General features: G+C 46.2%; 1 protein-coding gene across 1 annotated transcript in view; it reads right to left on the reverse strand.

Annotated features, from left to right (window-relative positions):
• The window catches only part of ATP9B (ATPase phospholipid transporting 9B (putative)), a 106,085-nt gene that overhangs the window by 80,355 nt on the left and 1,973 nt on the right, over positions 1 to 23,757 (reverse strand). The window contains exons 2-5 of the mRNA XM_049781795.1: positions 10,843 to 11,016; positions 7,504 to 7,654; positions 3,474 to 3,587; positions 1,230 to 1,338 (exon numbers count right to left, since the gene is read on the reverse strand). Of these exons, the coding sequence (XP_049637752.1) occupies positions 1,230 to 1,338; positions 3,474 to 3,587; positions 7,504 to 7,654; positions 10,843 to 11,016 (548 nt within the window). The remainder of the gene's footprint in view (positions 1 to 1,229; positions 1,339 to 3,473; positions 3,588 to 7,503; positions 7,655 to 10,842; positions 11,017 to 23,757) is intronic.

Here is a 23,757-nt window from a genome sequence, read left to right on the forward strand (position 1 = left end):
GAGCGCTGCTGAGTGTGGCCCTGACCCCCACACCCCCAAAAAAAGGAAAGAAAAAGGAAAAAGAAATAGTCTAAGTCACAGAAATATTTTTGGCTACTAGGGTTGTTCTGAATAAATCTACACCCTGTATCCACTCTAACCCGATTTGGCAGTGTGAGGGGCCAGTAAATGTCCTCCTGGCCACACTTGCCCAGCTGTGTGCACCTGACAACCTGGTGTGTGGGTGGACCCCCACACTGCTCTTATACAGGTGTCTGATGGGCCACTTTTGAGAACTCAGGAGTTTGGGTCTCACTCAAGAGCTGAAACTGGGACGAGCCTGTGAGCCATCACCCTAAACTTCCTTCACTTTTGAAGAGGTGCCCAAGATCTGTGAATGCCCATTTGTTCTGTCTTCCTCATTATTGGTGTCTCTTTGTCAATTATCTGTGTCTAATCCTGGTTGTGAGATCTGGCCCACTGTCCCCCTAATACACTGCTCCTTTTATACAGAGATGGAGACCCACATACAGCAGTATCCTGAGAACACTCAGCAAGAAAGAGACTCGTTGGGATTAAAACACTGATTTGGGTACACAGTATTGTGCAAGTCCTAGGGCCTGGAGCCACACCTTAAAGGAAAGTTTACACCAAAATTTAGGAGAGTGGAGAGAAGGAAGCATGCTCAAAGAAATGTCTGTGAAACCACTTGGGCTTCCCCAGAGTCACAAGACCTGCTCCTGTACTGACTTTGATGGGACCCTAGATAAGTAATCACTGATACGTCTCAGCATCTAGAAACTGGAAACTCCACTTTGAAATTATATGTAATGTACTTCTGTTAGAAAGTTCCAACCTCTCAGGGGCAGGAGCGATAGCACAGTGGCAGGGTATTTGCCTTGCATGCAGCTGACCTGGGACAGACCTTGGTTCAATGCCTAGCATCCCATATGGTCCCCTGACCCTGCCAGGAGTGATTTCTGGGTGCAGAGCCAGGAGTAACCCCTGAATGCCATTGGATGTGGCCCCAAAACAAAACAAATCAAAAAAGAAAGTTCCAACCACTGGTACCCTATTTGGTCCCCCAAGGCCACCAGGAGTGATTCCTGAGCACAGGGCCAGGGTATGCCAGGAGCACTGCCAGGTATGGCCCAAAACAAACACAGAAATTAGAATAAATGTAGAATCAAATGATACCATTTTATTATTTCTGAAAACAATACTTGAACAATGCTGAGTGTCATGCTAACCTCTTACTGTGAGTTTGCTGTACAGATGTGAATTCACCTCTTTATCACGCTGAAAACGCCGGAATTCATCTATGGCTTCCCTTGTTATAGTAACAGCTAAAACAAATCCCTGCAAAACAAAATACAGTATTTGAGAAAACCAGACTTTAACATGGATAAATTCCTTAAATTAATTCCCCATTCCCCAACTCAATTTATGTTACTCTGAAAATTTTTACCTTTAAAAAGTAAAATAAAGGGCCGGGCGGTGGCACTAGAGGTAAGGTGTCTGCCTTGCCAATGCTAGCCTTGAACGGACCGAGGTTCGATCCCCCGGCGTCCCATATGGTCCCCCAAGCCAGGAGCAACTTCTGAGCGCATAGCCAGGAGTAACCCCTGAGCATCACCCGGTGTGGCCCAAAAACCAAAAAAAAAAAAAAAGTAAAATAAAGGCTTGGAGTTGAAGCAATAGTACAGTGGGTAGGGAATTTGCCTTGCATGTGGCTGACTTGGGTTTGATCCCTGTCATCCTATAAGGTCCCTGAATCCACGAGGAGGGAACCTTGAGTGCAGAGGCAGGAGTAACCCCTAAGCTCTACCAGATATAGCCCAAAGAGTAACAACAAAAATAAATAAAATAAAGAGCCGTAGAGACAGTACAGCTGGCAGGGCATTTGCTTTCTATGAGCCAACTGGGCTTGATCCCCAAAGCCCAATATGGTCTCCTGAGCACTACTGAGAGTGATCCCTGAGTGCAGAGCCAGAAGTAAATCCTAAGCATAACTGCCTATGCTCCCACCCCCCAAAGAAACAAGTAGAATATAGCTAAAAACAGCAACTGAAACACAATGAAAGAAATATAATACCCAGTAAAAGATTGACTATGTCCAAGAAAAACTTTGTTCACTTCATCACAAGCATTTCAAACCACACACACACATACACACACACACACACACCACCACCACCACCACCACCACCACCACCAAAAAAACAAGCAAACAAAAAAACTAAGCAACTTAAGAAAAAAGAAACAAACAATTTTCAACAGTCCACAAATTCTAGTGAGAACATAAATCCTACTTGCTCCCACTCCTCAATCCTGCAGAATCAGAGCTCGGGGTCCTGGCACAGGGACACACGCACCTGGATTCCAAAGGGGCTGCATTCCCAATTCAGTAGCTGTGCCAGACAGAGCAGTCTTTGATCTCCCCTTTAAGGCAGGCACCTAAATAAATGACCTTAGATGCCAGCGACGGAATGTCTCAGCACCAGCAGAGCCCACCAGATGTGAGCCTGGCAGTGGGCATTATTCTGCTAGGCCAGGGGCTAAGGTGAGGCCCTCCAGGTAGCCTGTTCCCCTACTCTGAATCCCCAGCACTATGAAGTCTCTCCCACTCTGCCGAAGCAGTGCCACACAGAACTGAACCACTGGCCCCGTGATCCAATGCAGTGGCTCCCAGGTCCCTGGAGTACTGCTGGGACCCCTCCATATCCAATAATAAAATCACCTAAAACAAACTTGGTGACTATTTCTCAAATGAAACACTGTCTGCAATCTGTGCACAGCACTCTTCATGCTGGCGGTAGGAAAGATCGTGGTGCCCATGGCAGGGACAGATTGTGTGGCAGACACGGATCTCCAGACCTCCTTTCCTGGGGAAACATCAAGAGTTGGGCTCCACAAGGAGAGGCAGGGCATGACCCACAGCCAGGCCAGGCTGAGGCGGGAACTCCTTCACTGACACTCCCTGCAGTGTCCTTGCCTGCACAGGTCACTGGCAACCTGAAAGGGATTCCAGGAGCTAGGAAAGGCAGGAAAGAAAGAGACGCATTTTGTGGGTAGAAGCTAAATGTTAATCAAATCTATCAACAAATAGCAGAAAACTAATGAAACTAAGTCTAAAACAAAATTAGCTGATGAGTCTTCTTTGCCTTTCAAAAAATGTCAAACATGGACTCCAGAACCTCAGGGGAACCACAGAAACTCTTGTCCGCAGCCTTGGGTGTGCTGCGACATCTGTCAGGATACTCAGCCACCACAAATACTTGCATTCAATCCTGGTACAGAGGGTAGGCAACTGCCCCAACACTAAAAAGCGGTAAGAGTCTACCCCCAACTCTACAGAGCTATGTAAGAACTCCATCCCCAACTCTACAACATGCAATGGGTAGAAGTGCCATAGCACACAAGCAACAAGATGGCAGTTTTAAAGCATCCAGTCTGTAATGAATTCACTTCATGTTGGAAGTCTTTTCCATTACCAGAGGAGCCCAGTAGGTGTAGAGGTAGCCTATTTTCAACGCTGGGACAAACTGTGAGCAGGATACTAGCAGGAAATAGAGATTCAAAAAAAACTTGAATTGTTCATATAAAACCTATAAAGGAAAAAGAAAAACAAATCAACAAACTCCATGAAAAAAGCCTTTTTAAAAACTCATTTATTAAAAGTAGCATAGTAGCTAACTTTTCATCAAACAATGGGACTACCCTGATTTCCAGTAAAGTTGATTATTTTGACATTGATTTTTGAATAATTAAATCACATAAAGAGAAGCAGGAATAGGCGATGAGAGGGGAGAGAGAGAGAAAGCAGCACTTTCAACCATGTTAAGTGTCTTCTAAATGCTTCTGATTTTCCTGTGCAAGGGTCCTGTCTCCCAGACACATACAAATGTCTGTAGGTGTGTCAGAGCAAACAAACTGGTAGATACTCTCCTGGGCCAGTCAGGCCAGGAAGACCCGACAGAAGGCTTATGTGGGGACCACTCAGAGTTGAGAATGGCAAAGGCAAGGTGACTGTGATTTACAAAAGGGAGTCACAGTTAACAGCCAGATTCTGAAGGTAGACATTTGAACAGTTTCACAAATTGTGACTGAGTAAGCCAAGAACATAGGGGTCAGACTTCACAGGAAAAGTGCCTTAAGTGCCTGTGAGAATTTATTCCCTCAAAGTCTGTGATATAAATAAAAACAAAAGGGGCTGGAGAGATAGCATGGAGGTAAGGCATTTGCCTTGCATACAGAAGGACGGTGGTTCGAATCCCAGCATCCCATATGGTCCCCCGAGCATAGAGCCAGGAGTAACCCCTGAGCGCTGCCAGGTGTGACCCAACCCCCCCAAAATAAAACAAAAACAAAAATATATATGCTGGGGTCGAAGCGATAGCACAGCGGCAAGGCATTTGCCTTGAATGAGGCTGACTCAGGAAAAACCTGGGCTCTATCCCCAGCATCCCATATGGTCCCCCAAGCCAGGAGAAACACCTAAGTGTTACCGGTGTAGCCCCCCCCCCAAAAAAAAACCCCATACGCTATAGACTAGGGGTCCTCAAACTTTTTAAACAGGGGGCCAGTTCACTGTCCCTCAGACCATTGGAGGGTCTGACTATAGTAAAAACAAAACTTATGAATGAATTCTTATGCACACTGCATATATCTATTTTGCAATGAAGAAACAAAACAGATACAAATACAATATGTGGCCCGCGGGCCATAGTTTGAGGACCACTGCACCAACTTTCCAGACAAGCAAGCTATACACTATCTTGTGATAGTTGGTATTTAGTAATATTTTCAAATACAAAATCATTAGATAAAATTCTACAAATGCAAAGCCTTTAAGGCAATTTTTTTTTTCATTTTGGGAGACTGTGGGCAGAGTATTGGAGTCACACCTGAAGAAGCTCAGAGGACCACATGTGTGACCAGGGATTCATACCTGTGTTGGCTGCAAGTCAGGTGCCTGGACTCTCTTATGAGTCCCCACAAATATAATTATTTTCAAGAAAGAAAACCCAAGATGTAATCTTTTGAGATTTCAATTAATAAATACTTTGAAGTATTAAATTAAAAATGAAAATCAAGGGGCCGGAGAGATAGCATGAAGGTAAGGCGTTTGCCTTTCATGCAGAAGGTCATCGGTTCGAATCCCGGTGTCCCATATGGTCCCCTGTGCCTGCCAGGAGCTATTTCTGAGCAGACAGCCAGGAGTAACCCCTGAGCACCGCCGGATGTGACCCAAAAAAATAAAAAAAAAAAACAACAACAAAAAAAAAAAAGAAAATCAAAATGGAATAAAGCGGGGCCGGCGAGGTGGTGCAAGTGCTAGCCAAGGAAGGACCAAGGTTCGATCCCCTGGCATCCCATATGGTCCCCCTAAGCCAGGGACAATTTCTGAGCACTTAGCCAGGAGTAACCCCTGAGCATCAAACGGGTGTGGCCCCAAAAACAAAAAACAAACAAACAAAAAAAAATGGAATAAAGCTCATGTTCATAGCTGAGAATGATTCAAATGGCATACGACAATGACAATGAACTTACTAACTTGCAGAGGAAAATCTCCCCAATGTTGTTTTTCGTTGGTTTTTTTTTTTGGGGGGGGGAATTGGTCACCCTAGGCAGCACTCAGGGGTAACTCCTGGCTCTATGCTCAGAAATCACTCCTGGCAGACTCAGGGGACCATATGGGATGCTGGGATAAACCACCGTCCTTCTGCATGCAAGGCAAACGTTCTACCTCCATGCTGTCTCTCCAGCCCCCCAATGTTGTTTTTAAGCAACTTGGAAGGAATGAAAATTTTAACAAGAGCAGAGCAATAGGCTACATCCTCACTGCCGACAGAGGAGTCCGGGTGATAAAAGTCCCCTACATAGTCCTACATTGTGAGTATGACTGAAAAATCAGTTACATTGATAACACGCTTATATTCATAATCATGTTCAATTGCTGTCTAAAAAATGTTTTGAATCATTTCATAAATTAATCTCAGCAGGAGAGAAAGCTCTCTTTTCCTCAGTGATTTCTTTAAAATCTCAGTTAGCATAAATTATATCTATTAGCAATTCAGAAATTGCCATTTGTGCTAAAAATGGCATAGAATTCCTACTGTGCAATTACCAAATGTTTCTAAAATACTACGTTTTAGATGAAAAGACTAATTTAAGAGACAATCTCAGGGAAAAAAAATCATGCACACGGCAATAGTTGTACGACAGACACATCAACAGGTCCGCGGTACACAGGCTTTCTCCGCAGGCTGGAAAAGCCAGGCTGGTCCGCGCTCACCGGCGCCATGGTCTCTAATGGGTGGTAATCAATACTGCATTGTCTACCCAAGGAACTCCAGGACCTTTTGGGAAAAGCACAATGCTTAGTTAATCTGAGAGTATTTAATAATTTAAACGGAAGGAAAAAAATATGAGCTTCATTTTAAAAAGAGAGAATATTAAACCTCCTGAAAGACAGTCTGCATTTTGTTGTTTTGACCAAAAAAATATCTTTAATGATAGAGCCATTTGTTTTGTGTTTTAATAAAAAAAGGTCCCCGCTGCAGGGAGATGAAGGCAGTGGGCAAAGAGGCCAGATCTAAAGTCAGCAGGAAAACTTAAGAGAGCAGCAGAGACAGCACAGCCTTCTTAGGGTCGAGAGGTTCCCCTGTAAGCCAGGCCGAGAGCGGCTCACTCACTTCTGAGAGAGAGAGAAACAGTCAACACCATCTTCCTTTTGCCTTCAGAAACATAAAGAGTTTAATAAAATGTGAAACGATGCGCAAAAAGGCATCAAAAAAAAAAAAAAAAAGAAAAAAATGCCACGATTCTATATAAATGTGGGCTCATACTTCAGTCAGAAATCTCAATAACACAAAAGTATTCATTGAATTTGGGTTTAGCTCAACACCTAATTAGATATAATAAAAGCTAGGGCTAGAGACAGAGAATAGTGTGAAGGGCACTTGTTTTGTATGGGGCCAACTTGGGTTCAATCCTAACACCAAGAGTGTGCCCTGTGCACAGAAGCAGGGGTCAGCCCTGAGCCCTCCAGGAGTGAGCCCTAAGCATAAGAACTAGGGGTCAGCCCTGAGTACTACTGGGTATGACCCCAAAAAACATACACATAAGTACTAAACCCTAATAATGACTAAAGTTCATGTGCAGTAGCACTTACCTGTGAACGCCACAAATACTCTGTGGCAGCTGCTTGTATGAAATCACGTTCACTGTAAAATTATCTGGTAGATTTTTAACATTACAGTCTAATTTTCCTCTAAACAAATTCCCATTCAAACAAAATACTTAGCTCACTTTATAATTATTTTATTTACATTTAATTTTCTCTATAAGGGTACTGCCATATACCTGAAGGTAATAGTCAAATTGTAATTTTCGTGAGTTGAACTCTATGAAACAGACATTTAAAAGTGTTTGATGACCAGGACAAAAGGCAGAGTTTTAATGAAAACAAAGGAAGCAATTTGTTTCCCATATATAGCCACTGTTAAGCCACTGTCTTACCCCAGGTATGAAGGTCAACACGTTGTATTTCTGGTTTTTAATAAGGTTTCTGGGGTGCTTCTCATCACATTTCTCGGGATGTCCGAGCCACACTGTGCGAGCTCTCAATTGCTCCTTCCGCTGACAGAGGCTCACTAGCCAGTCACAGCAACTGTGAGAGCAAAGAAACACACTGCATGTGCTTTCCTGAATTCTGGTCGCCGTCACATATGGAGGGCCAACTAGGCAGATAATAAGCGCATAGTTGACACTACTCTATCGGGGTTTCCTTCCAAGAGCCAATTACACGCATTTCAAACTAAAGTGAGAATACTCAAAGTGTGTAGCTGCAGTAGAGCCAGAAGAAATGGCCTTCTCTGCTCTGAACCTTACTGACTAAAGTGACCATCCATAACAAAGACCATCCATTGACCAACCATAGAATGGTTCAGGCAGGTGATTGCCCCACTCCATGGGCCCAGTGTGGTTCTTAGCCATTTTGATTTTATCAAAATGACAGCAGGTCAGGGTTGGTGCAACAGCACAGTGGGATAGGACACTTGCCTTGCAAGCAGTCAAACCAGGTTCTATCTCCAGCATCCCAGAGGGTCCTCCGAGCACTGCTAGAAGTAATATCTGAGTGCAGAGCCAGGAGTCAGCCCTGAACATCACCACATATGGCCCCAACCCCAAAGATACTAAGTAAAATAAATAAAATGACAAAGGTTCTTGGATATATATTTATCAAGGCAGTGTGGGGCCCCTTTTCTGAAGGAAACATTTTCTCCCTCCTTTTAAGGGAGAAACGTTTCTTCCCTTTTTTTTTTTTTCCAGCAGCATTAAAACCAGCACAGAAGTATGATTAAGGGCTCACTCAGTAAGAAGCCAAGATCTAACTCGACACACAAGGTGACAGGCTGGGCTGTTCTTTCCTTGTGCCCCACATTTTCATTCTGAACACCCCTATCCTCTGCGGTGCCAGGGCCCAGGATCAGCTGTGTATCCTCAACCTAACAACTCGAGACTGTCATTCTGGACTGAGCACAGGTGACACTGAATGGTAGTATTCAGGAACCATCAGCCGTGTCTCAAGGACTGGGTGGTGCTGATGGATGTTCAGGCCAGGCCAAGCAGCCTGCACAACCCCCTAACCTGACCCCTCCAACTGGGGCCAAATACATCAGGCCAGAACTGGTCACTGCCAGCCCCTGAGCACAGCAGAGCAGGCAAGCAGCTCAAGTGCTGCCTTTTCCAAGTGCTGGAGCCACAAGTCAGGGCATCACTCATGCAACATAGGATCACCCAAGTGGTGCCCCCATTACTGCTCATGGTATCAGAAAAGGGAGCAGCAGAATAAGCTCTGGTCATATCTATGTAATTCAGCACCAATCAAAGACAGTTTCATGACCCCACGTCCCTGTCTCTCCCCTTCCTGCCGCTCTACTTGTGCCCGAGTCTCCTCTCCATCTTCTCCCCACCAATGGGTGGGTCACTTCCAACTAGGAACGCTGAGCAGCCAACCTTCTGTGTGGGCACAACATACACTACTGCTGCCCTCAAAATGCTTCCACACTTTCTGCATGTCCTATAGACATGCCCTAGCCTCAGATTCAATCCAGCAGCCAAGTTCCCACACTGGATGAGGGACAAGGTGAGGTTACCTAAAACCATCCCAGTGTGTGCACAGAAGGCAGAATACCAGACCGCAGGCCCACCTCAAGTCATGACAGTGTCCTGCCTCTTCAGGGCCTGGCACTGCTGCCTGTTTCCAGGACATTCTTTTTTTTTTTTTTTTTTTTTGGTTTTTGGGCCACACCCGGTAATGCTCAGGAGTTACTCCTGGCTATGTGCTCAGAAGTTGCTCCTGGCTTGGGGGACCATATGGGACACCGGGGGATCGAACCGCGGTCCGTCCAAGGCTAGCGCAGGCAAGGCAGGCACCTTACCTTTAGCGCCACCGCCTGGGCCCTCCAGGACATTCTTTTCTCCTAAAGCTTGGGTCATAAAGGAGAGATGAACAACTTATGAGTAAGTAAGACTCAGTGTGAAAAACATGGTCACAGATGGCTCTAGGCCTACTGTGGACACCACACTGCAGTCACTCAGACACCCTCACAGCAGAGACCCAGGGGCTCTCCTGGGGAAATGGAAGCCAGGAAGGCCATGAATCTCTCCAGTAGGATGATCAATCTCAGGCTGGAGTGGACAGGGAGTAGGGTAGGGAAGAGCACACAGGCAAACAGCACCTGGTGTAGTCCCGCCAGGGCAGATGGCACCTGCTGGCCACTCACAATCCTCCCTGCACTCTACAGACCCTTCTCCCCTCCCACTGTGAGGCAGCAGGATAGTGAGGAGAGAAAGCGGATTATTTCCCCAGGACCATTCTTGTCTCTTGGATGCAGAAAGGGAAGAAAAGGCTCAGCTGGTCTGACACACAACTGGCATAGGCCGGCTCTCTCAGTCCAAGGAAACACCCACCTAGCATGGCTGACTCTCTTGTAGCCTATGGGGCAGCCATTTACCACAGACTCTGGAGTCGGTGTTAAGAGACCAGCAGTTTGTGTCTCAGTGTGTCTCTGTCAGCAGGGAACTTACTAAAAATAGTTTTTCTTTTGTGGTCACATTCAGCAGTGATCAGGGGTTACTCCTGGCAGATTCCAAGGACCACAGGGGATGTCAGGGATTAAACCCACATCGGTGTATGCAAGGCAAACGCTCTACTCATTCTGCTACTGCTCCAGCCCCCCTTTCATTCTTTCTCTGTTTGTTTTGGGGCCACACTCTGGTACTCAGGGGTTACTTCCAGCTCTGTACTTAGGAATCACTCCTAAGAACTCAGAAGACCATATGGGATATATACAAGGCAAGAGCCCTACCCAATGTACTAGCATTCTGGCTCCAAAATCAGTTCTTATCATCAGATGGTTCTGGATAAGTTACAAGAATCATATCACGAGTCAGAATATTATAGCGGAGATGCAGGAGAACTTCAGTGCTCCTGAATCACATCTGGTGGGCTTGATCTATCTTTGCAAATGAGCAGATCAATGTATAAAATGAGGGAACAATGTATAAAAATGGATGGTGATAGGCAAGAAGCAAACCCACCAGCCACTGATGAAAACTCACTGACCTCTCCATCTCTGAACCATGATACCCTCTCTCGAAATCATGACTCGGGCCTTCTATCTGCCCCTTTCACCTGAGTGCTGTCTGACTCTAACTTAGGGTATGAATGCTCACTTAGTGTCTCTTTAGCTTGGCACAAAAGCACACGCTGGCTGCTAAGTTCCCAGAGACTGAGCCCTAGACAGATGCTCAGTATCTGGCACAGGAGAACTGGGAGCAAAGGGCACAAACCTGGCACAGAGGAACTTCCAGCCTCCACACAGCAACCACTGCAGACCTCTTTTCCGGTGCCTGGTCCTGGCCCGGGACAGTGTGTGGTAGTCATTGTCATCATTCTCAAAGCCTTCCTCAGACATCATCAAGGGCATCTCATCCAAGTCTGCAGATTCATCATCCAGATGGTACCTGGGCCAAGACAAGTATGGAACATGGAGGTGGGCACAGTTTATCCACCGGGCTCCCTAGATGCATTGGTCCTAGGGAGGTGGATCACTGCTGACCTCCCAGCAAGGAGAAGCTGCCCCATGGGGAGGAAAAGCACCCCCAACCAAGGCTGGAAGAAGGGCCAAGGAAGAGAGCTGTGGCAGCCAGCCCTTTCACATCCCTGTGCTAAGGCACAGACAGAACTACAAGGAAGTGAGAGAAAGGGCCCACCTTCTTGGACACACTGTCAGCAAACAGCACATACCACCCATGTGATGCACAAACTCTGCTGGGGGGGGGTGGATTATGCGGCAGCATCTGGGTCTGAGGGCAGGATGGCCCTGGTAGCAAGATGAGGCTCTTGGGAGTGGTGGCACCACTGTCACCACTCTGTCCTCTACCCTCTAGAAGTGGCCCAATGTCTCGGTGGCAGAGATAATCACCCCAGAGACCACAAAGACCCAACAAGCAAAGACTGAAACCGGCACCAAAGATGTCTTTTAAGACAGACTGTCTTAAAACTCTGTGGCAGATGGGCCAGATAGACAGTACAAAGGCCAAGGCACTGGTCTTACACACAACTATCCTAGGTTCAATCCCCAACAGTGTGTCAGACATGGTCCCCCACCCCCACCCCAGCACAGAACCAGGAGTTCATGAGTACTGCCTCTCCTCTCTCTCTCCTCTCTCTCCCCTCCCCCCCCCAAGCCAACTTTCTTTCTCTAAAACCTCACAGAGCACCTCTCTCTGAGACCTCACGGAGCAAAGCAAACTGGACAGGATCACATCTAACCATGTGGTGACTGATGTGTGTGTCTGTGCTGATGGCCATAACTACACACCTCCAGTAGGAGGTATCTCATAAAGCACAGCAGAGAAAGCTAATCTTTTAGGAAAAAGAAGTGGTCAAGAAGAAGCTGGAGCAAGACCGGGGAGAGAAGTCTTAATCCCCCAGCCCAGTTTCAGACAAGAGTAATTTCTTACTACCTGTGAGGCAATTAGGAAGAGGGTGTGCAAGGAGGAAACTGCACTTTCCAAACAAGTGGAAGCAGAGATCAACAGATGGGAATACATTAAACTGAGAAGCTTCTGCACCTCAAAAGAAATAGTGCCCAGGATACAAGAGTCACCCACCAAGTGGGAGAAACTATTCACCCAACACCCATCAGATAAGGGGCTAATATCCAAAATATACAGGACCCTGACAAAACTTTACAAGAAAAAAAAATCTAATCCCATCAAAAAATGGGGAGAAGAAATGAACAGACACTTTGATAAAAAAAAAAAAAAGAAATACAAATGGCCAAAAGACACATGAAAAAATGCTCCTCATCACTAATCATCAGGGAGATGCAAATCAAAACAATGATGAGATACCACCTCACACCACAGAGATTGGCACACATCGCAAAGAATGAAAACAATCAGTGCTGGCAGGGATGTGGAGAGAAAGGAACTCTTATCCACTGCTGGTGGGAATGCCGTCTAGTCCAACCTCTATGGAAAGCGATATGGAGATTCCTCCAAAATCTGGAAATTGAGCTCCTATTCGACCCAGTTATTCCACTCCTATGGATATGCCCTAAGAACACAAGAATACAATACAAAAACTCCTTCCTCACACCTATATATATTGCAGCACTATTCACAATAGCCAGGCTCTGGAAACAACCAAGATGCCCTTCAACAGACAAATGGCTAAAGAAACTATGGTACATATACACAATGGAATATTATGCAGCCATCAGGAGAAATGAAGTCATGAAATTTTCCTATACATGGATGTACATGTAATCTATCATGCTGAGTGAAATAAGTCAGAGGGAGAGAGAGAGAGATGCAGAATAGTCTCACTCATCTATGGGTTTTAAGAAAAATAAAAGTCATTTTTGCAACAATCCTCAGAGACAATGAGAGAAGGGCTGGAACTTCCAGCTCACTTCATGTAGCTCATCACAAAGAGTGGTGAGTGCAGCAATAGAATTAACTACACAGAGAACTACCATAATCATGTGAATGAATGAGGGAACTGGAAAGCCTGTCTGGAGTACAGGTGGGGGTGGGGTGGGGTGGGATGGAGGGAGATTTGGGACATTGGTGGTGGGAATGTTGCACTGGCGAAGGGGGTGTTCTTTACATTACTGAAACCTAATCACAATCATTTATGTAATCAAGATGTTTAAATAAAGAAAAAACTAAAAAAAAAAAAAAAAAAAAAAAAGGGAAGAGGGTGTGAATGCTGGAGAACCCAGGAACAGGAAGGATGGGGAGAGGCTGTGAAGAAATCAGCTCAGACAGGCAAGAACGAGAGCTGCCCCTTGCAATCCAGGGCTAAGGTGAAGTGGGGCAAGACAAAGCAGCCTCTGAAGCCCACCTCAGCCTAGAAACCAAAGCTCATCATGGACCACGCCTTGTTGCCTCAGACCCAAATCCTGACTGGGACTGACAACCTTACAAAGCACCTTCCCAAGGGCACTCTCCAGACCAGCAGACTGGCAGCAGTGCCTGGGGTTGTGCTAGAAGAAGTGACCCTCAGGTGCCCCCAAACCTAAGCTAAAGGAAACTCTGAATGTGCCTTCCTTTTCAAACGGAAACAAAAATAGTTCTTAACCTTTGCAGAGCAGTCTTAGATAAAAAACAGGCTCTCTTAATGGCTGGACAATTAGTGAAGATGGAACGAAAGCCTATTTTGGTAATGTAACTTTAACTACAGGGTTCAATTATCCCACAGAAATAGACAGTGCTCAAGATTTCTCTACAAGAATACCACCCCAACGTACCCAACAAGCACAGCAAAACTTCACTATCAATGACGAGACTTGGTTCAGTCTCTGAGGGGGCTGTGAGAGAGAGAACCTCACCACCAATGATGAGACTTGTTCAGTATCTGAGGAGATGTGATGAACCTTACTACAATGATGAGATTCAGTTTGATCTCTGAGGGGATGTGGGAGAACCTCTCCACCAATGATGAGACTTGGTTTGGTCTCTGAGAAAAGGCCAGGAGAACTTCAATGCCAAGACTGGATTCAGGGTCTGAGGGAAAGCCTCACCATCAATGAGGAGACTTGGTTTAATCTATGAGAAAATGCCGGGTTGCTGTCAAAATCTAGAGGTGGTAAAAGGGGAGAAGTGGAGTACAGTCAGTCAGTCCATCTCTCTCATGGGCTCGGCACCAAATCAAAGCAGTGCCACTGTCCACAAACCAGCTTAAGGCCAAGAGCCACCAGCACAGAACTTCCCCTGGCAACTAATGCATCTCTGGGACCCAGAATAGGTCACACACAAACAGCATTCTCCCCTGTAGGAATTTTTCGTATTCCCGGTGTAAGATCATTCATTTTAAAACAGTCAACTACGAAATGAGTATTATGCAAAATGCAATCAAAATCTAAAACACCACTAAATATATTATAATCTAGTACAAAAAACAGATTCTTAATTTTCCTCATAAAGTTATTTCAATGACTCTGCTGCATTTTAGCAAAAGTCACAATCTTATCAAGACTACAGCTAAAAGTAGCACAATGAGTCTCAGAGAAATGAATACAGACAACATCATGTTTCGTAACCTCGACTTTAGAAATGGCGCCTTTGAACTGGCAAGCAATTTATTCCATTTCCAAAGCAATTTTCCTATTGTATTGAAAATTTTACTTCACTATTTAAAAACAATAAGATGATGAATAATGGATTTTTTTCAGACACAGGATAAGCAGAGATTCTTAAGTGTCTTTGTTGCCTGGTGTCATACACACTTAATTGGTTTGTCACTCAAGGAAAAATCAACGTTTCCAGCAATTAAGTATAATTCTAGAAACATATTTTTAAAACGAGTAAAAACAATGTGAACAAAGACGACAGAAAAGATGATCGGAAACCCAAGTGCTGCCAGGCTGCGGAGTGAAGGCAGCCATGGCACCACTGTAGAAGGCGGCCTCAAAGGAGGAACCTGCACAAGGACTCACAGGGACGGGAGTGGGGCAGAATGGCTCCCCATATCTGAGGGAAAGCAGGTCACCCACTACCTTTGAAGGAGCCAAATAGGCCCATTGTTTTCATCTGAGGAGAAACAGTCTCCAAGTCAACCAGCAGGGAGAAGACACAATCTGCTTGATGCTTACAACTTCCTCAATAACAGCACTAGCAACAGTGCAGCAGGGAGAAAGGGCTCTTGCCTTTATGCAGCCTACCCAGATTTAATCGCCAGCATCCCATAGGGTTCCCTGAAGACTGTCAAGAGTGATTCCAGAGTGCAAAGCAAGGAGTCCTGAGTAAGGCCAGGCATGGTTCCCAAATCAAAATAAATGAACAAATAACACTGCCCCCTTTCCTACATAATAAAGAAATGGGGAAGCAAAGCACTGAAGCATCTGAACGAACAGATCCACGGTGTGTGGATGAGTCCTTGGTAATAGCAGCACGGACACCCCAGGGCAGGCAGGAGGGTCTGTCACTCTGAAGGAGTAGCAGGGATGGAGGGTGGCAGTGTTAACTGACAAGCATCTAAACTGAGGGGGGCCCAGCCTCTGGCAGGCAGCTGCTCCCAGGTCTCTGGTACTCAGAGGATTCCTTCCCTGCATAAGCAGCGAACACCACTTCTGAGATATTCTGGAAGAAATGTGAGCATCTGTCTAGAGCAGAAAGGGCTGAGCAAACTGACCCAGGGTCAAGTCCCCAGGACTATATGGGCCCCTAGACATCCCCAGGAATGACCCCCAACACCATTGAGAGGGATTCAAATAAAAGAAAGCCAAACTCTCATTTTAAGACATAGAAATGGCACACACACACACACGCGCACACACACACACACACACACACTCACACACACACAGGTAAATGCCACCCAGGACTCAGCGGCCAAAGACCAGTTAGTTCATCAGGACAAGCCGGGTCCAAGTTTTCAGCACTGCCACCACCGTCACGCTGCTCCCTTGAGAGCAGCATGAGGAGCATTTCTGTCCTGGCAGCTGAGGGTTTCAGGAAGCTGAGTGGATTCCAGGCCCCTTCAGACGGGAATCTTGGTAGAGTCCAAGAGCAGGTCTGGTCACAAGAGACCCGTGGCTGGGCAACTTAAGAAACTTGCCTTTTATCATCGTATGTTCCTGAGCTTCACACTGAAAACCATCCAGTGAAAAAGACTTTCATTCTGACAACTAGTAAAGTATTTATTAGATCATCATCATAACTGCATGATGTTTAATATCCATAGAAAATTATGGATAGACACTCCACATGAGAAAACTAGCGTTTGAAAAATCTGCTGTTGCCTCTCCAAAGAAACACACTAATATTTTAGAGATAATCAGACAATAGCCATCTGTTCTCAGCATGAGTCTCTGTTTAAACACTAAAGTTTAACTATTATAATATTCAAATGTATGTAGGCAGGGCCAACAGCTATATCACAAAGGGAAGGGAAAAAGATGAACGGACTAGGATGAAGTAAAGGTCCACACCATTTGCTCTTGTGAACAGAATTCAGGAGCACCCCTGAAAGAGAGATAAGAAGTCAAGGCCTCACTTTCCAAAGGTTTCCTAGAAGACCAAGACTGCGGTGTCCCAGACAACAGAGAACTTGTCTACAAAGTGACTGATTCCAGCACACCATTCAATAGCAGGTTTTATTTGCCTAACGACACATTTGAAAAACATTCAACATTCATTAAACACAAAGGACATCTAATTCTTTTCAGGGCAATTTTCATAAACCATAAACCCAGTAACTAAAATTTTATCCAAGCTATAAAAATAGTTACATTTAAAACTTTATCCATGCTGTAACAACAGTTACATCTGATTTTTCTAACTTGCACAGCTGGGTGTTTAAGTAAAATAGAATACATCCTAAAGAGGCTTGGTGACAAAGGCACCAATGTCAATTCAAGGAAGCCAGGGAACCCATGAGCTGTGCAAATGACTTTTCACTGTTAGTGCAAATGGGCCAAACTGAGTTAAAATAGGGACAGCGACCAGCAAGCCCGTCACAGCGGTTTCCAATATAGATTAGATCCAGCACGACTGGCAGAATGGACTGGGCTTGGTGAGTCAAGATTACCTTGGCATTCCAGCACACATTTCCAGAACCAGAAAAATTTCAACATAGAGAACTTGATTTCCTCCATGGCTCCAGTTAGGAAACAGGTGACTTACTGCCCAGTAAGTAGGTCCCAGCCCAATGGGGGTGGCTAGGTTTCCACACTGAGCCCTGCAGTGTGCCGAGGCTAACCTGGCTGGGGGATCGAGCAGTGAGCAGATCTCAGGACAGGTCTGGGTGGGCTGGGGCACACTGAAACTTAGTTTACACCCTGCTTTTACCCAAAACAAAAGTGGTCCCCCAACTTAGCTCTTTCTTTTTCACCTATTCCTTTGATATGTAAATGCCCACCTAGATTGGAGTAGCTTGATTTAGGTACCTGTCACTCTCTCAACCCTCCCCCTCTTGGTTGTCGAATAATAAGGTTTTGATTTTGATAGGGCTAGAAGCCAACCGACTCCATGATTCTCTCCCGACTGGCTTGATTTATTAAGTCTTCGTAGCTACCCTGCTTAAAAGCTGTTCACCATACAGCAAGTGGGGTGATTTTACAGAAAGTGTCAATAAGTAAAGAAAATAAAAATCGCACAAATATGGCTTAAAGTCACAGCCATACAAAAAGAACAGCAGTGGGGAGAAGACAGTGAGCAGGTAGCCTCGAGGCCCAGCACCCACACAGCAATGAGGTCCTTGCGGAGCCAGAAAAAACACCTAGGAGCACAGCCCTGGGAATATGGGTGTCTTAATCAAGTCAAGGCAGTTGACCAGGAAGAGAACGTGGTATAGGCACAGTACAGCCCTGACCTGCCCAGCAAAGAACGAGGAGCCTGAGCCCTCCACCCAGACCTCCCCACTGGTGTCCTGGCTTCACCTGGCAGAACCAGAGCCCACACACCTGGCAGTGAGAGGAGGCCCATCCCATCCCTGTGAGGGTCATAGGACGAGAGCGCCCTGGGCACTTGCCCACACTGCCAGAAGAGCAGGCCGCATCCAACAAGGTAGATGAAGCCTGGCTTTGTACCCCAACCGGGCAGTGACAGGGAGTCACCCACAAACCATCCACTCCTAAAGGAAGAATCTCAGGAGGCTGGATGAAATAGACTTAAATATGCTCAGAAACCTACAAGGCTAGATAGTCCCAACAATACAGTGAGAAATCACTTATGCCAGGAAAAAAATTGTTTTTTCAAGCTGAATATAAAAAGAGAATCAACAACACGCTGAGATTTTCTGGCAAGAAGTTTAAATTAGGAACTGGAAAGGTCAGGTCAGTGGGTCAGGAACTTGCCTAAAGGCAGCCAGACCAGCTTCAATTTCTAACATCCCAGAAGGTCTCCTAAGCACAATCAGGAATGATCCTTGAGCACAGAGAAGTGAGTCCTAGGGATAGACTGACCCCTCCAAAAAAAGCTTAAAACATGCAACATGGTCCACACGCTTAAGCCAAAGAAAACACAGAAGACTGCAGCTAACAGGAGGAAGCAGATGTTGTGATGAAGAAGAAGAAGAAGGAGGAGGAGGAGGAGGAGGAGGAGGAGGAGGAGGAGGAGGAAGGAGGAGGAGGAGGAGGAGGAAGAAGAAGAAGAAGAAGAAGAAGAAGAAGAAGAAGAAGAAGAAGAAGAAGAAGAAGAAGAAGAAGAAGAAGAAGAAGAAGAAGAAGAAGAAGAAGAAGCAAGCAGAAAATTTAAGCTAGAAAAATGTGAGCAAATCTGAAGAAACTGAAAGATGGAGTTTGGCAGTAGAATAATGGGAAGGGGCAGAAGAAACACTAAGAGATAGAAAATGCTCACAAAAGTCAACCTGAGGGGCAGGCAAGGTGTCTGCCTTGCAAGTGCTAGCCAAGGAAGGACCTTGGTTTGATCTCCCTGCATCCCATATGGTCCCGCCAAGCCAGGGGCAATTTCTGAGTGCTTAGCCAGGAGTAACCCCTGAGCATCAAACGGGTGTTGCCCGAAAAAAAAAAAAAGTCAACCTGAAATATAGTCAAGGAACTCAGGTTGGGGGTGGGGAAGAAACTCAGGTTTATCCAGACTACAAATAAGTATCATAGTTGACACTAAATTTCAGGAGAGATGAAAGACAGGGCCTGAGAGAATAGTACAGTAGAGAGGCACTTGACTTGCACATTGGCTGACCTAGTTCAATCCCTAGCTCCACGTAAGGTCTTCTGAGCCCAGCCAGGAGTAATCTCTGAGCATGGAGCCAAGAGTAAGCAACATTAGGTATGGCTCCTAAATAAACAAAACATGATGAAACAAGGAGTAGAAGACAGAATACACAATGAGGAAGGCCTCAGCATCCAACTCTCACCAAATAGAGACCCAGAAGCCACACTGAGAAGCATCCATTTATAATAAACAGAACCCAATCTGCAGCTAGAGTCACCCAGGGCTGGAGCGCTAGGAAGGTGAGAAGGGCATTCGCCTTGCACGCAGCTGACCCAGGTTCAATCCCCAATACCCAGTAGAGTCCCCCAAACACAGCCAGAAGTGATTCCCCAGAACAAAGCCAGGAGAAATTTCTGGTACTGCTAAGTGTGGACCCAAAATAAAAACACCCCAGCATGTCATCCCAAAAGCACAATTTTTGTTAGAGGGTATAGAAAATCTCACCAGCACCAAAGCCTCATCTTAGAACAAACTGCACCAAACTTATAAGAAATAAAACACAGGGGCCGGAGAGATAGCATGGAGGTAAGGCGTTTGCCTTGCATGCAGAAGGACGGTGGTTCGAATCCTGGCATCCCATATGGTCCCCTGTGCCTGCCAGGGGCGATTTCTGAGCGTGAAGCCAGGAGTAACCTCTAAGTGTTGCCGGGTGTGACCCAAAAACAAAATAAATAAATAAATAAATAAACAAACCACACAAGTCAGCAGGAATCAGTAACATAGATACCTAAGGATTATCCAAGAATATTCCTAAATAATCCATAGGTCAAAGAAGTTTCAAAGAAATGAAAATACCAAAATTCAGGGGACCCAAAATATGTCAGTGCCAAGAAGGAAACACAAACATAAGCATTAGGGACTAATGCTACAGAGGAGGAGGAGAGACAGGACACATAGCACTAGGGGCTGATGTTACAGAGAAGAAACAGATGAATACAAGGCACTAGGGGCTGATGTTAGATGAGGAGGACAGACAGAAGGACACGAGGCACTAGGGGCTGATGTTAGAGGTAGAGAGACAGAAGGGCACACAGCACTAGGGGCTGCTGTTGCAGAGGAGGCAGGAGAGAGAAAACACAGCACTGGGAGTTGATGTTACAGAGGAGGTGGGACAGACAGAAGGACAAGCACAGCATTAGGTACTACTGACTTTACACAGAGGATGCAAGAGATAACAAGAAGTGAGCAAGGGTTAAAGCACTGGCCTTGCATGCAACAGATTCTGGTTTCAGCCCCAAACTCCAGTGGTCCCCCAAGTCCTGCCAGGCATCACTCTTAAGCAGTCTAAACAGAATCTAAAGTTACACTGGGTGTGACACCCCCAATAGAAACAGAAAGTAAATAATAAAAGCAGGGCAGAGACAGGAATTAAGGCACTTGCCTTGCACACAGTGACACAAGTTCCCTGAATGACTTTACACGGTTCCCAGAAAATCACTGAGATTCCCCAGCACTGACTGACCCCACTCCTCCCAAAGAGCTAGAGGGAAGTCTAGTAGTACCAAGTTTATTTGGTTTTTTTTTTTTTTTTTTTTTGGTTTTTGGACCACACCCGGTGGTGCTCAGGGGTTACTCCTGGCTGTCTGTTCAGAAATAGCTCCTGGCAGGCACGGGGGACCATATGGGACACTGGGATTCGAACCAACCACCTTTGGTCTTGGATCGGCTGCTTGCAAGGCAAACGCCGCTGTGCTATCTCTCCGGGCCGGGCCGTAGTACCAAGTTTAGGCCGGCGAGAAAGCTCACATGGCTGAACACATGGGAGGCACGATGCCCGAATCTCCTTCTGGGAACCCCCTCCCCCAGCCCCTTGCCTAACACCAACACTACCACAGCATCCTCTCAGGGCTACCTTCGGGAACAAGAATGGGGCAGGACAGCCCGCAACCACACATGGCTGTTCTCGAAAGATGCAAGCCAAGAGGATAGCTCACCAGACACTGGTTCCCACACTGGCTATGTCTCAAAATTGGGGCACCCCCAAATGGGGTGGGCTGAGTCCCTGACTAGTGGGAGCCTCAGGCAGCCACATCCACAGCAGTCATAGTCAATCACAGAGCCCACAGCCATACCGGTCAGATCCCACAGCTGTAAACCTGTCACAGCCCCAGTCAAATCACACAGCCATAGCCTACAGCAACAGCCACAGCCACACCCATACCTGCAGCCACCACAGCCCCACCCCACACCCTGGCTGCCCAGCTCACTGCTACAGACTCCACTGCTCAAAAGCCAATGGATGAAGAGTCCAGGCACACTGGTTTCAAGCTGAAAACTTTGGGGTCTCTCCAAACTTTGGGGGCAGCCATCCCCCTACCCTACCCCATGCATTGCCGGAAGCAGCCACAGACACCAGCACCACCACTCTTCATCTCAGGCCCCCAGATGAGGTGGGAGCAGAGCCTAGAAGGCAGCTGAGCTGTCAGGCCAGGGACCCTTAGTGACTTGAAGATGGGGTAAGAGAAGATAGTATGCAAAATGTTCCTGTGCCGAAGTACTTTTCGATAATTCTACTAGTCATTTAGTTTAAGAAGAAATGTAAATTATTTTGTACCAGAAGGAGGCAGGAGGGAAAGTGAGGACAAGGGCAGAGGGAAAGCCACACTTGAGTTTGGTAGGGCTGGTGCTGGAACACTGATTGTCAGAAACAACCACATCATGACCAACTCTGTAAACCACGTGCTTAAGTGGATTTTTTTTATAAAGGGAGAGAGGAAAAAAAAACAAACAAACAACAAAACTGGGCCCAAGAGATGATCTCTGTGGGTCAGGTCAGCCCTGAAAGTCAGGGTACTACCCACAGGTCTCAGGGTCGAAAGATCAGAAGCCACCCTTAGCGGTTGCCAAAAAACAGAAACAAAGGGAGTGGGGGGAGTAAAGCAGGAAAGAACAAGGAAACAAAGAGTACAGAAAAATAACAAAACTGGAAAGAGACACTGTTATAGAAAACAACTTTACAGGGGGCCGGAGCATGTGGCTGACCCAGGATGGATTGCAGTTAGATCCCGTTGTCCCTTATGGTCCCCCAAGCTAGGATGAGCACAGCCAGGAGTTGTAACCCCTGAGCTCACTGGGTGTAGCCCAAAAACCAAAAACAAAACAACAAAAAGAAAACAACTTTACAAAAGCTTTTTGGAAAGGTCAACTTTCACTGGGGTCTGTTACTCAGTGTCAGAAAAAGGATTTAAATGGTTGAGATCCTGAACTCAACCCTGGCACCCCCCACATCCCACAAAACCCAGACCTCTAGCAAGACTGAACAGCAATGAGACACGGGCACCAGCAGCATGTAAACCTTGTCTGTGGGAGTTGGGAAAGACTACCTAGGCTCATGCAGACACGGCAGGCAGCTCATCTCTGACACTCAGTTCCTTAAGAACAGAGGCATGTGCACAGGTGCCCAAAGTAAAGACATAACTAAATAGCCCAATCACAAGGGGAAAAAAGGTAAAACGCACCAAGAAGGAACACCTGGGCCCAGATGGTCTCAGGGAGAACTTTACCCACCAAAGAAGCAGCGGCAACTCTACCCAGTGTCTCTAAGGGGGCAGGAGGCAGGGAGTACATCTCTTGGGGTCTTGGAGGCCAGGCAACAATGAAATGGAAGTCTGAGGTGTCATGGACAGCCCAGCGCTACAGGGGAGAAGGCACTGGCTGACTGGCTGGAGCTGAGACCAGGGCGGTAAGGAAGCAAAGGGCAGGAAGGGAGCAAGCAAGCCGAGAGAGCATACCAGCTCTCCCTCACCGACCCATCAGTGGTTGTGGACATAATAGACCTGCTTGTGGACATAACAGACCTGCTTAGGGGCATGCAGGCTGTATCCCAGGGAAAAGGGACAGGCATCACTGCAAGTGTACCATTAGAGAAGCAGCATTGACACAGAGGGCTCTTCTTTGACCAGGTGCCGAAATGCCCACATGGGCACAGGGGGAAGAGTCCTCTGCACCTACCTGGCTCCTCTCCAAAGAGGAGAGCAAGGACCTATTCCCTCACTAGAACATCAGTGACAGCCAATCAGCCATTTCCAGGTGCCTCCTCAGGGTTGTGGGAACAATGCAGAGTGACCTCAATAGCTGCCAGCTTTGGTTGCACAAAGATGATTTATTGCATAAAGGGGTACTGAGGGAAGGGGCAGAAGGCCAATAAGTTTGGCAAGCTCAGAAAAGGATGACGACAAAGAAAAAAAGAAACAGAAAAAATCAGAATGAAATGAAGACAGCAGCAAGCCACAGGCCAACAGGATGGTCAAACACAGCATGGAGCCATAACACAAGGCCACAGCCCTACAGAAGGGACAGTCAGAGGCAAAATACTGCAGAGGTGAGTAAAACACACACAGTCCAAAGCCAAGAGCAAAAAACTGAAGTCGTGACAAGCATTTCAGGCAGTAGATGACAAAGTGTCTCATGGAATTCTCTGGAAACAAATAGGAGTGTGAAACTGAGAATACAAAACAAGAAGAAAGCCCTACCTGATGAACTCAGTCAGAGTAGACATAACAAAATGAAATTAGA

This window comes from Suncus etruscus, chromosome 10 (genome assembly GCF_024139225.1).
Source record: "Suncus etruscus isolate mSunEtr1 chromosome 10, mSunEtr1.pri.cur, whole genome shotgun sequence".
NCBI classification, from domain to species: Eukaryota; Metazoa; Chordata; class Mammalia; order Eulipotyphla; family Soricidae; genus Suncus; species Suncus etruscus.